Below are 18,111 nucleotides of genomic sequence, written 5' to 3'. Positions count from 1 at the left end.
TAGCGCTGAACAAATTCTAAATAAGAAATAAATCATCAAAACATTTTGACAGGAAATTCAGAAATTCTAAAAATAGGAACAATTTCGGAAAAGGATTTCCGGCTTTGATTTTGAAAATAACATTGTTGTCGTAAAACACGTGGTTCCAAATCCTACAAATTTCACAGAAGAAATGTATGATGCAATAATTTATATATTTGGTTAAAATGACAAGACTCAAGCACATGCTCATAATTTCTGGATATGCGAAGAATATTTTTCGCAGTTTTACAACAAACAAAGTTTTGAGAATGGCGGCAGTCGCAGATGGTGATCTAGGAGCACTGAAAATGAACGGCATGGAACGTATACCCCGTCCATTTGTTATTGGAGTAGCCGGAGGAACAGCATCAGGAAAGGTTACAATGATAATTCATCTTTTTTCACACAATGTTACACGTAATTATTTGTCTCTGGTTCTCAAATGTGACCAAGTGCATCGCCTGTATCAGCTGTTTGTATGTACTGGTAAATGTCTCCGATATCCGAAGAACCCCTCGAAAACTGCGAGGGTACAGTGGCATCCATGTACACTCCCTAACGGGATTAATGGAGATGTGTCACTAACGTATGTTTATACGACAATTATTTTTACAAGGACAATCAATCCCCACCCAACACAAAGGGAGTGCTAGGACACCGGACAGTCTGTTATTATGGTGGAGGAAGCCGAAGTACTCGGAGAGAACCACCGGGCCACTCGTTGGAAACAGACAAACCAGAGAGATATCAGAAGATTGATCTCCAAGTCAAAGTACGGGACAACTTTGACCAACCGAGGCCCCCAAAGTACCCATTCTAGTTTAAACTCCGGTCTGGGTACCAGAGATGTGTGTGAGAGGGTGAAAATTACCCTTCTGATGTGCTGATATTTTTAGCACCCCGAGTGAGAATCGAACTCGGGACCTTCACCACTGTAGCCATCGGTCTTAACCACTAGACCACGAACTCACATGTTTATGATGATGGAAGGTTTTAACGACCTTGACTGACTATACAGACTATACAGCCCTTGCAAGGTCGACCCTGGCTTGTGCTTTTTTGAGCATTTAAATAATAATTGTTTTACCTGCTGTATATCATGTATATTTTGCAGCATCTCTATCAACGATACTATTTATCGTGGTGTCATACATGTATGTTTTTTCGTATCAACGTACATGTACTAGAACACACCCGCGAAATCACAGCAATTTAGAGCTTGCTTAAAAGTATGTAAACTATATGGAGAATGTTTGTAAGATATTTCTGGAGAATTTCAGAAAAGGAGCATATGTATACTATACATACAGTGTATTTGCTTTTAACTATCAATTTCAAGTTTCTTCTCCTAGGCGATCACTGCTATATTATATAGAGTCTATCAACGCGATAATAATTGTCCTGTCCCTGAGAACTCTTATGAAATTTATATTAAGTTTAAAACCGGAAGTCCTGTTTGACTTAAAAGCGAAATCGCAGGTATGTTAAGCTTGGTTGAAAGTATGTTAACTATTTTAGGCAGTGATCGGGAAGGACGTGCGACCTGCGCCTATAGCGCATATTGACAAAAAATGGCGCATACAGTGACAAATGTAAGCGCCCACGTGGCACACAATATTTTTCACGTTTAGATATCATCAAATGAAATTTCCGATCATGTTCCATGCCGCCATGTGTGTGTACACAACTGTGTAATGTTCCTCCAATAATAGGAGCACCTATATATTTTTGGGACGTCTCCGGTGTTTCCCTATCATAATAGAACCATGCGATTTAACGTCTCTGTGTTTTCCTATTGTAATAACAGAACCATGCAGAACTGATAACTTGCCCGAAAAATGTAATTAACCATCATTCATGATATATTTTTTTTTATAAACACAACTTTAAATTTGCGAAATTTGGCTAGTACAGACAAGATTTAACTCTAATAATAAACTCAATTAGTTTAGTTTGCTATTATTTCGATTAAAAAACCCCAAACCGTTTTTAGGAATATAGTTTTTGTCTCCATAAAAGACACTTAATTGTCCTTGTCATTTTTTGGTCTTTGACTCCTTTTAACATTTTGTAAACATGACTTCAGCGATTTGTTGTTTTGTTCTGTGAATTAATGGTACTCTGTACTGTTATTCTTGTCACCGTGATGAAGTTATAATAATACAAGAAGTGCAGAGGAAATGCCTGAAATGTCCTCTGACACAGAAGTCTAGAATAAGTATGGTATCGACGAAGACCAAAATTTAATGTACAAAAAAAAACATGAACAAGGCAACAGTACCAGTTTAAACATTGTAAATAAAGGTTAACTTAAATATTGTTGGGGTTGGAAGAAGTTCTTGTATATTCATTGAAATTGAAATTACAAAATCACAGGAACAATAACCATGATTTTATTTAAAATCATAAAGGTAAGTATCACATCTCTTTGCCAAAATAACCTGATACTTTTTTTTACAGAAGTAAATTCAAATGGCCCACTCATTAGACAACATGGCCCATTATTTTTTAAAATGGCCCATTGAATTTATTTTTGAGGGGCCCTGGGCCCATAGTGAAAAAAACCTTCCAGATAACTGTAGGATGAAATTTTGTAAAAGATTTTATGTCTGGAGAATTTAAGAAATGACATAAAAAATCTGACAAATATATGTACATGGAGACAGGACAATATTTTTAAGCCCTCTCTCTTTTTTTCAAAGTCTGTTATTATTTTGTTTTCTGTTATATTCCATTATTTTTGCGTTTCTGTATACTATGAACATACGTATCTCTATTGTAAATATTAAAGTGATTTAATTCTATTAACTACATGTATATATCGATTCTAAGTTTCTTCTCCATGGTGATCACTGCTACATGTATATTATATAGAGCGTCTCTATATATTATAGTAGTATATTAATCATACTAGTATTCATATAGATAAATGGAAAATAATTGTCCTGTCCCCGTCTGAGTACTAATACAAATTATGTATAAGTTAAAACCGAGGTATAATAGTAGTGGTTCTTCATTTTTGTTATATATCATACGATTGGATCTCAATTGTTAAAACCGGTAGTCATGTCTGACTTAAAAGTCAGCTAATTTAACAATATCCGGATACCTTTTTTTTCTCGTTTTTCTCCCAAAATAACCCAAACTGAATAGTCATAAGAATGGATGACAAATGCGACTATGCATGGTACCTAAAGGACATGATGATTAATATATTGTGGGAGGAGGAGAAGCGACACACAAAATGAGGTCTTCTCGTTTAAAAGTATAGATAAGAATATTAGGAATTGCCCCCGCCCCGCAACCGAGTGTCCCCCAAGTACATGAAGTACTTATGAAAAGTATGTGAATTTCCTAAACAGAAGTGTTTACATGACTCAAAAGTCAGTCCGATGGCGGAAACAATACCATGAATACCTGGACCCCTTTATTTTCTATTCTCCCGAAATAATCCAAACTGAATAATCATAAGCAAGATGAAATATACGACTATGCATGGTACATTTTTGTACCTAAAGGACGCAGAGGCATGATGATAAATTTATTGAGGAAGGGAGATAAGCGACACACAAAATGAGGTCTTCTCGTTTAATAGTATAGATTTGTTGGTTTCAATTGCACACTTGTACATGTTCACAGTGGCATGTATTTTGGTTTCTATATTTGGAACAACAACAACACTTGTACCATTGGAATGACTACAAATTGTACAACATGTACAACGTTACATATCTGTGACATATTTAAAGTTGATTTTAAAGAACTTTTAAAGTATGAACTACATTTGTAATGAAATCAAAATAACCTGTTCATCCATTTTTAATTTAATGTTTATACCAGAGCATACATGAATACTAAAATTTATGATAAAAGGGATGATTTTTCATTTCCTATCGTTAATTATCCGTTTTTAGATGGTGACGTTCCCTTGTCACCATCTTACGGTGTTTATATATCTCAACTTGTACGATTCGCTCGTGTATGTAACAATGTTTTAGATTTTAACGAAAGAAATTTATGTATTACTGAAAAATTATTACACCAGGGTTTTCGATATCACAAACTAGTCAAAACATTTACTAAATTTTATCATCGGTATAAAGACATCATTCGTAAATATAGCTCAACATGCAGACTTCTAATACGTTCAGGTATTTCACATCCAATTTTTTATGGTAATATTCTTTATAAAGCACAAAGGTGTCAGTATTCACCTCAGAAACTTACAAAACCTTTGAATAGACTTATTAAGAAGGGATATAATTACGATACTGTTGTCAAGTCATTAAAGATTGCATATTTTGGCGTTAATATTGAGTCACTGATAAGGTCTTTGCATCGGAACTAAACACATTTATTCTAAAACAGTTGTTGGCATGACACGGGTTATGTTCTTCTCATATATGTTATGATGGTATGATACTAAACCCCTAACGGGAAGGATTGTGCCTGATGTTCATATGATGAAATCATAATCTTTCAGTCAGTTTAATTGAAGTCTGGAGCTGGCATGTCAGTTAACTGCTAGTAGTCTGTTGTTATTTATGTATTATTGTCATTTTGTTTATTTTCTTTGGTTACACCTTCTGACATCAGACTCGGATTTCTCTTGAACTGAATTTTAATGTGCGTATTGTTATGCGTTTGCTTTACTACATTGGTTAGAGGTATAGGGGGAGGGTTGAGATCTCACAAACATGTTTAACCCCGCCGCATTTTTGCGCCTGTCCCAAGTCAGGAGCCTCTGGCCTTTGTTAGTCTTGTATTATTTTAATTTTAGTTTCTTGTGTACAATTTGGAAATTAGTATGGCGTTCATTATCACTGAACTAGTATATATTTGTTTGGGGGCCAGCTGAGGGACGCCTCCGGGTGCGGGAATTTCTCGCTACATTGAAGACCTGTTGGTGACCCTCTGCTGTTGTTTTTTATTTGGTCGGGTTGTTGTCTCTTTGACACATTCCCCATTTCCATTCTCAATTTTATGTATATATAAAAAATTCTGATATTCTGCAAAATAATTTAGCTACTTCATTAAAACATGATCAACATTGCCTTTAGTCATGTTTATAATTATTGCATACAAAATATCATTTTCCTTTCACAATCAAACATTTTTTGTAAATTTTTCTCTTTCACTTTCAACAATTGAAATATCTGTATGTTCCACAGATCTGAGGCAGTATAATTATTCTTTGGAAGCTGATCAGCTATGACAAAAACCCATATTCTTACAATAATTACTACAGAAACATGATTGGAACAGTTGAAAAGATGATCCCAAAAGGAAAAAAATATGCTTTCCATGCATAATGACCTCATTTTCATTGATCATTGATAATGTTAAGGTTATGTGATACTGGTACTAAGTAAAACCTTCATACTGCACACTTTTATCATAAATTCAGTCATGATATAAAAAAAATGCTGGCAAGACATTTAAGTGTGTACTCTTTTTTCTGTCATCAGTTTGTGATTAAATCATATCTGAGTTAGGATGTACTAAAATTAGACATATGTACATGTTTTTTTTCAGTCATCAGTATGTGATTAAATCATATCTGAGTTAGGCTGTACTAAAATTAGACACATATGTACATGTTTTTTTCTGTCATCAGTTTGTGACAAAATCATATCTGAGTTAGGCTGTACTAAAATTAGACACATATGTACATGTTTTTTTCAGTCATCAGTATGTGATAAGATTATGTCTCAGTTAGGACAGGATGATATGGACAGAAAACAAAGGAGGGTAGCCATTATCAATCAAGATTCTTTTTACAAAACTCTGAATGAAGAAGAAAAAAAGAAGGCATTAAAAGGAGAATTTAATTTTGATCATCCAGGTACTGTAGTCTGTAATCATGATAATGTTGAAATTAGTAATAATCATGATAATGTTGAAATTAGTAATAATCATGATAATGTTGAAATTAGTAATAATCATGATAATGTTGAATTTAAGTAATCTTCATCATACATGTACATGATCATGATGATAATTTTGAATTTTATTATTAGTCATGATAAAATTGAATTTAAGTAATAATCATGATTTATTTGATTTTGATCATATCAGTTATACTATTAAATACAAGTATTTTTTATTTACTTGTATAGCTGATTATTATTTTGGAGGTCCATGTAGAGTTATTTCCCTTTAAATGATGGTTAAATTGTCTTTCATTGATAGATGTTTTGACTTTTCAAAAAACAAATAAAGGACAGTGAAATTCTCATCGGTCTTTTATTTGGAAAACACTGAGAGACTGGCCCCTGTCCAGTGAGCGATTCTCTTTACACATTTATACTTTACTTCTGTGCTGAGTATGTAGCTTTCTTGGTCTAGGTCTAAAGACAAAGGTACAAAATATTAGCAAATTTTATGAGAAAAAAAAAGTAAAGGCATGTTTTTTATACCTATTAAATTTTGAGATTTTAACAAGTTTAACTCAAAAATGTTGAAGATGTTTTATAAAAAATACTTGTATATGTAAATGATTTGAGAAGAATTTAAGAGGAGATAATTCAAATCTCGAAATGAAAATAAAAATCTTACAAATTTACTTCTACAAGTAAATATACCATCTTCAACATGTTGAAATAAATTATAAACACAACTAGTGAAAGTATTGCCACTGATGGACTGTGGATCCCTCTTATATAATATAATTTCTCTAATTCTTCGTTAATTTATCCCTTTCTGTACCCATTGTATAAAAAAATTTAATCAACGTAGGGTTCGTTTGATCTCAGTTCTTCATTGGTTAAAATCCGATTATGACGTCAAATTTTCTTGTTTTCCTCTCAATTTCCAATTGTGACGGCATGAAAAAAGGCCACCAATGCCTGATGACGTCATATAGAAAGAACACATCTTTTTGCAGATCAGTCGCAAAGAAGGAATAACTTTGCCTGCATATTGTCTGAAAATCATTAGAGAAGCAGATTCCACCACCAAATCTTGTGTAATACGATATTTATCCACTCTTGACAGTTAAATTTTGAATATTTAACTGTCTCGAGTGGATAAATATCGTATCACACTCGATACAGTGGTAGAATCTATATTTATAATGTGATATTAATTTTGGTGGAAAAAAATAATATTTGGATGATTCACTCTCTTATTATATTCAACATGTTCAAGTACAAATGTATGATCATAAAACTTCATTTCAGATGCATTTGATTGGGAAAGAATTAAAAATACAATGAATGAAGTTATAAAAGGAAGAAAAGTTATGATACCAGGGTATAACTATGTAGAGAACAAGAGGTATGAAAAATTATCAGCAGGTTTTATTTCCATAAGAAGTTATTGCTACTTAAATGTCAATATTTAGAAAGTTTTACATTTTGAATTATTATCTTGAAAATTGTTATAGTCAGAGAAAACTAAAGCAGAAAAAAAATTACCAGACCATACACTCTTACAGTCAAAATGACAGTAACAAAATAAGTCAAAATTGCCAACAATCTGTCAGATTATCATCAATCGACTCCTTAAGGAGGCTCAAGGGTATAAAAATTTCAGAAAAAAATCAAACATTTGTTTTTCATTACAAATTTTATTTATTTCCTTTTGTAGTTGCTACTTTATCATATGGTACAAAAATCATTCAAAACAATCACTTCGTGATGGCCCCAGATGACTTTCAAAATGTATACATCATCAAAAAAGTTCCAAATTATCTCCCTTTGGTGGAAAAATGCCATTTTTTGGCTCTAAAATTGAAATATCTTTTTCAACTCATTGGTGACCTATCTTTTTTAATATGATTTCCATATAAGCTGTACTTAAACTAAATTATTGTAAAATTTTAGCGATTTCTGTAATAAATTTCTTTTTTTATTTCGATATTCCCTTTATTTCTCCTATTACTTCAACAGAAAAAAAACACCTTTACAAAAATGTATGCTTTTTTCAAAGGCAGATTGTGAGTGCAAATGAACGGTGACCCCACTTTTTATTTTATTTTTCTATTAACTATAAGATAAAGGTCATTTATAGAAAAATATAGAGAAATCCTATATAAATGATTTAGACCCGCGAACCCCCTTAACAGTGATGATCTGATCCTGTAAAAACAATGTTATTAACTTAATTAACATGATTAATGTCTAGTGAACATGTTTTATGTTTTTTTAGTACTATAACAAATTATAATTAATTAAGATATGTAGGATGTGCAATACGTGTATATATGTGCAGACAAACAGACTTTAACAGTGCAAATGAGCTTGTAAGTAAGCCATTTATTTTGTAGTGATGAGTCGTGTCATCCAGTTTACCCAGCAGAAGTTGTACTGTTTGAAGGAATTCTGGCCTTTGCTGACAAAGAATTGAGAGATAAGTTTCATATGAAGCTTTTTGTTGACACAGATCCTGACACAAGGTTATCTAGAAGAGGTAGATATATGTAGATTTATGATTATGACAGTATTCATGGTATTGGTAGTGAACAAAATTTTGTAAATTATGTTGAAAACATGTCGTTCAAATTTTACCAGTTCTAAATTTTCTGAAATATGTTGTAATATTTCAAAGCCAAAAAGGTTTTGATATAACTAGGGCCTTAAGCAATCATCTTGTCAGTCTGTCTTGTTTTATCAAAAATGTTTCCTGCTGTGTTACTTTAAACCCCCTTGTAGTTTGTTGTTGAATCTTTCCATTACCATTTGTTGCTTTCGTCACTGTTGCCATACAGTGTACACTGAAAAAAAAATTCTGAGTGTAGTATGACGTCCATTATCACTGAACTAGTATACATTTTTGTTTAGGGGCCGGCTGAAGCACACCTGTGGGTGCGGGAATTTCTCGCTGCATTGAAGACCCATTGGTGACCTTTACAGTACGCCCAGAGAGTATGTAATCGCGAACTCTAATCACCGATTTCCGAGTGTAGCGGTGTGACACCGCGAATCATGGATTACACTCCCAATTTCCTCCAAAGATTCTCTCCCAACACCGCGTGGCTGTTTATTGGTTTATTGCCCATCAGATGTATTGAAAATTAATGACGCGTGACAACATCATCGGATTAGCCAGATTTATTACATTTGTACATTTAATCAATCTTGATTGCACGTGTGTGCTTTAAAATACGTTATTTAAATGTCCTTTCATTGTCAGATAAAAGTGTGACATTTTTATTTAAAACAAGATAATTATTCTTTTATGTATACCGGTATGCACATGTCATTGTCATATGACATACAATGTACAAACGTATAAAAATACGAATTAAACACTTATTTTGTATTTTCATTATAGTCCGATCAGGTCATAATTTTTGTTTTTTCAACAAAGACGATTTTACCACAATTAGAACCTTTTATGACCTACTCAGTGAGCAATATTCGGTTCATTAATAGTTCAATATTATATAATTAATATCAACTGGCTTATAACAAAATGATGTTTTTTACGGTAATATCTCCAATCTAAATTAAACCCAAGAGTTAATTTATCGGATCAACAAGTGAACTCTGTTACTTTCAATTTATTTTGAAATGTAAACTATTATGTTTCACCAACTCGGTAGATTACCGACTTGAAATATTTGAATTTAAAAAAGAAACTGTAAAGTGACAAATAGTTTTGTATGCAATGTGGCAGCCCTATATTCATAAATACTGAGATACATTCGCCGCCCAGACACAACACAATAATCACAACCTTTAAATATTTAATTATATGGAGAAAAAAAATCATGTGTTTTTTATCCGTTATGATCTGTTATTGATCTTTAATTATTTAGAATAAAATTGGATTGGCGCAATCCGTATTTTACTGCTCGTTAAAAGTCCTCGGCGAAATATAAAAAGAAGTATTTCAACAATTTATAAAATAGAATATTTAAATGAAATTATATCGTGTTCTACAAGAAAGAAATATGTAAAAAAAAAATGTCGATCGGATTTTTACGATCGACAAATTTTCACAGAGGATCTCTACCAACACCCATCAGGAACTGAACGACATGCATCCTGTTTTCATCTACCATTATTATATAGTGTTGACTATGGACGTATAAATAATGTCCGATTTTATGTCCTCTGTTGACTGAGAAACGTAAAAATAAAAGGCTGATGTTGGTTAATTCAGAAAAGGAATGCAATTTAGAATCCGGTTAATCAATTGTAAAAGTACCTTCTAGAGCCTCAATCTTAACGCACACAAATTTATGTCAATCATTACAAAGCAAGTTTAAACCTTGAATGAATTTTCCCACGGTTATCCAGAAAGGTCACCTGAGTTTACTGTTACATGATACTATTTCCCGCCAAATAAAAATCTCGTGGACAAAATTGATGTCTCTATTTTTAGCATTCAATATTGTGAGCGAAGTCAAGTTCAAGTTCAACTACGCAGTGTTGATCACTGAGATGCGTATCGTCTTCCCACGGCAATTAATTGCTTTAAAAATATTTAAAAATCACTGTTCTAGATACAACACAAAAGTTTACATTCATTGTGCGTAAATGAATATTATGCAACGACGAGTTGATGCAGCTATAGAAGTATTCCTGTTGTAGCCGAAATGTATTATTTATCCTAAAGTAATGCTAACTAATCGTGAAGAGAAAATGCCGTAGACTTATTAAGCATAAGGAATGGTGAAAAGTATTTTCTTTTTTTCTTGCATATACAAGTTTTAAGACACGTAATTTTCTTTCTCACATTTTATACCTTCAGTGTTAATTTCCGTTTATTTTCACGCAAGTATGTCTCTTTTCGTAAGTTATAAAAATTACCGATAAAAAAAACCGAGGTCATAATCAAGTATAGATTTTTTTTTTTATAAAACTTTAATGCAATTGAAAGCATTAACAACAACCTTTTACTTTTTAAAACTTTTATTTTGTAATCGTAAAATGGAAATGGCGTAGACTTATTAGCATAACAGATAGTGAATAATATTTTCTTTTTTACTTGTATAAAAAACTTTGAGACGTGTAACTTTTCTTTAAACTACCCTAATTTATTCAGCGTAAGTCTCCATTTATTGTTACACAATTATATCTCTTTTAGTAAATTAAATATTTATTTACTGATAAAAAAGTCAAAATCAAATATAGTTGTTTTTAAAAATTGATTTAAATGTACAGAGTAATTGAAAGAATTAACAACAACGTTTTTATTTTTATTTTAATCTTTCATTTGTTTCAAGCAATCAGATATAAACTGATAATCAATAGACAGGAAATACAATTGTTTAATTACATTAGAAATCTCGCATACCTTGACTGTCGCGTGCCGGCATAGATCAGAAGGATTAGGGCAATTAATTACCTGGTGTGACACCGCGTCACTCCAGACTGGGAGAGATGTCGCTAATACAATAAACAAAAGGTAACGGATTTACGCGGAAGTTGGAGGGAATACTCCCAAATTTCTCCGAGAATTTAGGGAGTGATGTCGGAGTTTCCTGGTGTCACACCAGGAAAAAACTCGGTGTATGGAGTTTGGGATGGCTTTCGCGAAAATTGTACTGTAGTTGTTGTCTCTTTGACACATTCCCCATTTCAACTCTAAATGTTAATTGTTGATAAATATGGTAAAACAGTTGAACTGGTATTAATTACCATGGATTACTGTGGAACTGGTATTAATTACCATGGATTACTGTTGAACTGGTATTAATTACCATGGATTACTGTTGAACTGGTATTAATTACCATGGATTACTGTTGAACTGGTATTAATTACCATGGATTACTGTGGAACTGGTATTAATTACCGTGGCTTACTGTGGAACTGGTATTGTAATTACCATGGTAAAACATTTGAACTGGTATTAATTACATGTACCATGGATTACTGTGGATTTGTTAATATTTTTTGAATACCAGTTTTCGTTGATTTCATGGGGACAGGAGAATCACCAATGTAAATGTTCAACAAATTACTAATTTTCTAAAGGAATGAATGCAGAGTTTGCCAAAACCACGAATTTAATTATCCACAAAAATTCAAGTTCTGAAACCGCGAAAAATTGGTACCCACGAAAATAAATCAATTCACAGTTATTAATTTCATGCCTATATATATAGCTATCACAGTTATAACCAATGAGACAACTACCCACCTGATACTAAAGGTTGAGGATGTAAACATAAGTCACCATATATACAGCCTTCTTACATAAGAATATAGCAGGGTTGATCATGTTCCAACACTCAACCTTCCCTAACATGATACAGGGGTGTAACAGCACAAGTTACCACAATTGAAGACTAACTGTAAAAATTAGTTGGAAATGATTTATTTTATCAAATCGTTACAATTGCAAAGCACCAAAAAAATTATATAAATAAAACCCTGACTAAAAGTTAAAAGAATGCAAGCAATCTTGTGGACAGTTGTCTCATTGGCAATCATGCCACATCTTCTTTTTTATTAGCAATGACAAAGTTGTGATGTATTTATGTATTACTTATAAAAGTTTTATTCTTCATTAGTTTTACGTGATACAAGAGAAAGAGGAAGAGATATAGAACAGATTTTACATCAATATACAACACTAGTCAAACCTGCCTTTGAAGAATTCTGTTTACCAGTGAGTAGATAACAAGTGTTTGAAATGCTTCAAAATGAGTTTTTTTTTTAAATGATTTTATTTTAAAAGTATGAAAATAAGGAGATGTGGTTAATTGCCAATGAGACAACTATCCACCAGATTTCAAATGCAGTGGATGATAGTAATTATAGGCAACTGTAAGACCTTCAACAATGAGTAAAACATACAGTAAATTTAAAGTTGGCTTTAAAAAGTGCTGACGTGTAAAATGTGAACCAATGAAAACTGAACTACTTCCACCACTCTTAAGTATGTGACAGGTTTCAACATTTGAAATCTAAAATGTACCTTGAGCTGAAAATTTAATTACCGTATAAATCGTTAAATAAGCCGCAGGTTTTTTTCTCTGTCTTTGTCCCTGCGTGTTATACTCGGGTGCGTGTTATGTAAGTATTATTTTCTGTTTTCAGGACGACGGTGAAAGAAAAAAATATCTGGATTTGTTTTCTGGAGACAGTCAGATTGTCAAGTGCTTGCAGTGACTTGATAAATTGTTAATGTTGCATATTTTGTTATGAATAAATAAATATATTAACTAAATCGTTTGTTTTTATTTCATTCAATCATTGTTGGTTTACAGGAAGTCGATAACCATGTGTTTAGTGTTCATTTCGTAAACAAAGAAAGATAACTGTGTCCATACAGGATATTAATTGTGTATTTATCATAAATATGTAGTTGTTAGTTGATTTAATGTGTTTTAATATAAAATTTTCTAATGAAATAATAAAGAAAGTGATTGTGTGTCTTGCCAATATTACAAGTTTCTTTAAATGACGATGGTGATGCATGTGCTTAAATCGACACTTTAAAGTGCTTCATAAACAAAGAGAGATAATCGTGTTTGAGAAGAGGTACCAAACAGGATAAAATACTGAAGAGTAACTGTTTGTCGTTTTATTGTGTTTCAAAACGAAATATCTTTACGAAATATTGTTGGATGTTTAACTAAAAAAAAAAGAATACTAATTTTTATAATTTAATCTGTTAAAACATTTATTTATTGCCGTCTTCTTTTAATCCCCCTTGTCATTGCTCATAACACTTTCATTTCAAAATAGACAATGACTTGCAAAAAGTAAATTGTTTTGTTTGTTGTATTTATCCACAAAATTAAAATTGAAAAATGTTTGTTACGTTCAGAACTTCAACTTTTATTTTATAGACAACAATAAAATTCTTAAGATTGATTTAATTAAAAAAAAATCTTGACTTTTGGGTGAACAGTTTTCACACGTGGGTACAGGTAAGTAGGTCATAATCAAGGTAAACAATGGCAGTTTTATGGCTTGGGTGACCTTTCATGCATACATTTTTAAGATTAATTTAAATCCTTAATGCCAATTCAAACAATAAACAAGCAATCAATACCATACTAATTTTAATCAAAACAACAAGGTTCAATGGACACCCAAGCTGTCAACACATGGCCATTGTTGACAAAAAACATCAAACGAAACTGGCATAATTAAAACAATGAGAAAAGTATAATTATTTTATTACGATTTTTTATTTTAATATGACACAAATAAATATATTCAAAAATACTCTCAACTTTCTCACCAATCTGAAAATAGAAATGAAACAAATTACGGTGTGAGTTACAAAAGGAGAAAATATTCATGACACTATCAGGTCAGTAGAATAAATATACGTTTTCTTCAGTGTGCGCTTAATATTCAGGTGCGTTTTATGTAAGGACAAAAACAATCTTCCCCCCAAAAAACGGCCGTGCGGCTTATAAAACGATGCGCTTTAAATTCGAAAATATACGGTACAAATAATAGTTTAAATTTTAGGGTTTCAACAAGTGAAAAAAGTGTGACGATATAGTATCTTGTACATATTATTTTTTATGTACATGTATTAAGTTTTATCCTTGAATGTGCATGGTGATATTGCACTTTTATGTTTTGTGTAAATAACAAAACTATGTTTTATTTCTGATGTTTTATAATTGTATACAAGTCTCTTATGGTTCTTTTGAGAATGGCACATGCATTCTAAATTTTTATATTGTGTTTATACTTGTATGTATGTGGTGAGACTTTAATAAACTATTGAATCTGAATCTACATTACAAAAACCCTAAACAGACATAGTCTTAAATTTCCTTAGATTTGAATTGATCTTTGTGATCTGGATGATCTAAATGCCTCATGATATTTCTGACATTCATGTTTTTTCCTACTTTTATAGACAAAGAAGTATGCAGACGTTATCATTCCAAGAGGAGCTGATAATACAGGTACTCAACATGCTCAATACTCATATTAAATCACTGTTTTTAAAACTTGGGCATTATGGGTAATATTTTTAAATGTAAACAATGATATAATAAATTTGATAGAGATAAAGATACCTAGTGGGTTAATAAAAATCATAAGTCATACATGTATATAAACAGACAACACAAAGGCAAAAATGAAAACAACAAAAATAAACACTACCAGAAAACTAAACATTAAAATGTATATATTTGTTATTTTTTTGTGATTTTACTTTTTGTAACATTCTTTTAAAAAAAACCTTAATGGCTATGTTTGTTTTTTTTCAGTTGCTATAGATCTGATTGTACAGCATATTCAAGAGTTATTAAGACCAACAAAACAGTCAGTTAAAAGATTCAGACATAACTCTGATTCATTTGTGGGACGACCACATTGATCATGTATTTTAATTTATAAATATTGGGATATCTTTACTATTTGATGGATTGGAGGATATGTAGTAAATCAACAGTATTCTGCATTTATCAGTTATCTTAATGAATGAAATAAATCATTAAGTAGTTTTAATAATGAAATTGTGCAATTTTCAGAAATTTGAGTAGTGTGTAAGAAATATATTCTAATATGTGTTTTTGAAAGTGAGAGAGAGAAACACATATGAAATGAACAAAAAATCATTAAGTATGTTTTTCAAGAGATGAAGAAGGAAAAGGGGGTTAAATAATGTTTGTGTTTCAATCAGAAGGGGTTTTATTATGTTTGTTTTTTTTAAATTGTGGTATATATTAGTGCTATAAAATTACTGTTTACATCTCCCTTTTACTGAAAGTTTCAAATATAACCTTTAAAGTTCAGTTCATTGCTTTAGGCACTGTCGAAACTGGTAATTATAGAGGTAGTTAAAACCTGCATTTGTAAAATACAAAAAATGTCTAAATTGAAAAGCTGAATTATAATTTTTTTTAATGTACTGTAAATTAAGAAATTATTACGTGCATTTATTATGATTTTTGAAGAATGGAAAAAAATGTGAGAATAATTTGATTTCATGAAAATCTGCATACCGTACATATATATGTATTAGATATCAGAATTTGAGTTCTTATTTTTGTGATAATCACCAAGTCCCATTAACAGAAACTTCACAATAGTTTCTTAATTTACAGTATACAAGTTCAAGTGTCAATATAAAATTGTGGCATCAATATGAGATACTCATCATTATCATATATCAAGAACATTATAACATGCTAAAGGTTTCACACATAATAAACTTTTTCTGGTGACAGATATAACAGATGTTGAAATTAAGTTGTCAATATTGTCAATGGTTTGTGTGTAATTTGTTTTCAGGGGTCACATGTCAAGGGTCACATCTCAAGGGTCACACATCAGGGCTCCCATTTGTATTGTTGAATTTTCTGTAAATAGTAGTGTTCTGTGGATTAATTGATTTTTATGGGTATCAATTTTCGTGATTTAAGAAAAACTCACATGTTCGTTGATATTTAATTTCAGGGTTTTGTCAAAGTCTGCATTTATTCCCCTAGATTATTTGTAATTTGTTGAGCATTGAATTTCGTTGTTGACCTGTACCCACTAAATGAATGAAAATTGGTATCCCACGAATATTAATGAATCCACCGTAATATGTTAATTGTCACAGGTTAAATTAAATGGTCTAAATTTAAGTCTTCCTTTTCTTAATTATGATTTTCTTTATTTTACTACATATAAATATCATAAGCAAGTTTATTTATGTTCAACATCCTGTTTAAAGTGTATTTTATTATTAATTTATTATTAGCACATTGATATTTCTATTTTCGTACGTTTTGGACATAAGTTTGTATGATCAACATGTGTTCACTGTTGTTTGTATGTCAAGACAAATGGGTGAGCCTGCAATAATCAGAAATATGATTTTAATACAATATTTAATGTGACATGTAAAACTATTACTATTTTGAAGAGCCACCACTATGAATTTAACTTTTGAAGGTTGCAGATATTCATTGTTATGCATATGCAACAGTCGAATTCTACATTGAAGATGGCAGCTCCTCAAATACAGGTGTATTGTTATTAGTTAAATACAGTAGAATAATTAACCTTTTGGTAAATAATACAGATGCAAACTTTAGAGGTACTTTTGTAATTAGAAGTTTTATCTTATTAATGATACCTCACTTCCATTTATTTATTTTGTTTAAATACATCTTCCTGAGGTGTGTTTGACACAGGTATGTGTTAATGCAGGCAATGCTAAGAGAAAACATAACAACAAATGTGAGTGATACATAAACTATTGATTTTATATCAGTTGATCTGAACTGTAGCCCGGTTGTTTCATTGAACATATTTTAATTAAAAACTGTAAAAGATCATCTGTTGTTTTGTTTTAATTATTTAAAACAACAAACTCATGCATGGGAGACAATTACAAAATTTTACAGATTCAAAGAATTGTCTTTTTATTCCTTCAATTAAGGAGTGATCCATATTCTTTTATAGGATGAAAGGGAGGAGGCTTTTGTTTCTTTCATGTCTTTGCTATTGTAGGATTGTGTCATAAGGGAGACAAAAAACTCATTGGATATTTATGTACATGTTGTAGCATTGGGGAAAAAAATTTGAAGTTATTTTCAGGTACAAAATAATGAGATGCAAGGTTTAAAGTGCTAGTAGTTTCCATGGAAATGTTGTATCTGATTCTTATCAATGAGCTGCATAAATAGATTGACACTGAATATTGAAGTGAATGCAATACAAAATAGTGTCATACATCAATCAATATAGACAACTCAGTGTGAATAAATAGAGGAATAAAATAAATTATCATATTATGGACGAAGCTTTTTATACGACCGCAAAATTTGAAAAATTTTTCGTCGTATATTGCTATCACGTTGGCGTCGTCGTCGTCGTCGTCGTCGTCCGAATACTTTTAGTTTTCGCACTCTAACTTTAGTAAAAGTGAATGGAAATCTATGAAATTTTAACACAAGGTTTATGACCACAAAATGAAGGTTGGTATTGATTTTGGGAGTTTTGGTCCCAACATTTTAGGAATTAGGGGCCAAAAAGGGCCCAAATAAGCATTTTCTTGGTTTTCGCACTATAACTTTAGTTTAACCCTTTCAAGGCGAACAATGCGTTGAGGCATCCCCGTAGCCAGGCCGAACAATGTGTTGAGGCATCCCCGTAGCCAGGCCGAACAATGCTTTCAGGCATAGACAATCACGTGATAATCATATTTTTTTTGTCTTTTAA

The 18,111-nt window shown here is 31.6% G+C and overlaps 1 protein-coding gene across 1 annotated transcript; it reads left to right on the top strand.

Moving 5' to 3' along the window:
* The first annotated feature begins 206 nt into the window (after positions 1 to 206).
* LOC139511183 (uridine-cytidine kinase 2-like) lies at positions 207 to 17,225 on the top strand. Its single transcript, XM_071297763.1, has 7 exons — positions 207 to 398; positions 5,707 to 5,866; positions 7,203 to 7,299; positions 8,291 to 8,433; positions 12,489 to 12,586; positions 14,807 to 14,855; positions 15,165 to 17,225. Exons 1-7 carry the CDS (start codon positions 207 to 209, stop codon positions 15,272 to 15,274), a joined length of 849 nt encoding a protein of 282 aa, XP_071153864.1. The 3' UTR covers positions 15,275 to 17,225.
* Positions 17,226 to 18,111: the final 886 nt, after the last annotated feature.

Source organism: Mytilus edulis, chromosome 2 (genome assembly GCF_963676685.1).
Source record: "Mytilus edulis chromosome 2, xbMytEdul2.2, whole genome shotgun sequence".
Taxonomy (NCBI): Eukaryota; Metazoa; Mollusca; class Bivalvia; order Mytilida; family Mytilidae; genus Mytilus; species Mytilus edulis.
The sequence above is the reverse complement of the archived record's forward strand: the minus strand, read 5'-3'. Positions and strand labels throughout refer to the sequence as shown.

Excerpts from the sequence above, each read along its gene's own strand:
- LOC139511183 (XM_071297763.1), top strand. The coding sequence starts at position 207 with ATGACAAGACTCAAGCACATGCTCATAATTTCTGGATATGCGAAGAAT. Across the intron at positions 5,867-7,202 it reads ATTTAATTTTGATCATCCAG|ATGCATTTGATTGGGAAAGA; the intron begins GTACTGTAGTCT and ends ACTTCATTTCAG. Across the intron at positions 7,300-8,290 it reads AACTATGTAGAGAACAAGAG|TGATGAGTCGTGTCATCCAG; the intron begins GTATGAAAAATT and ends TTTATTTTGTAG.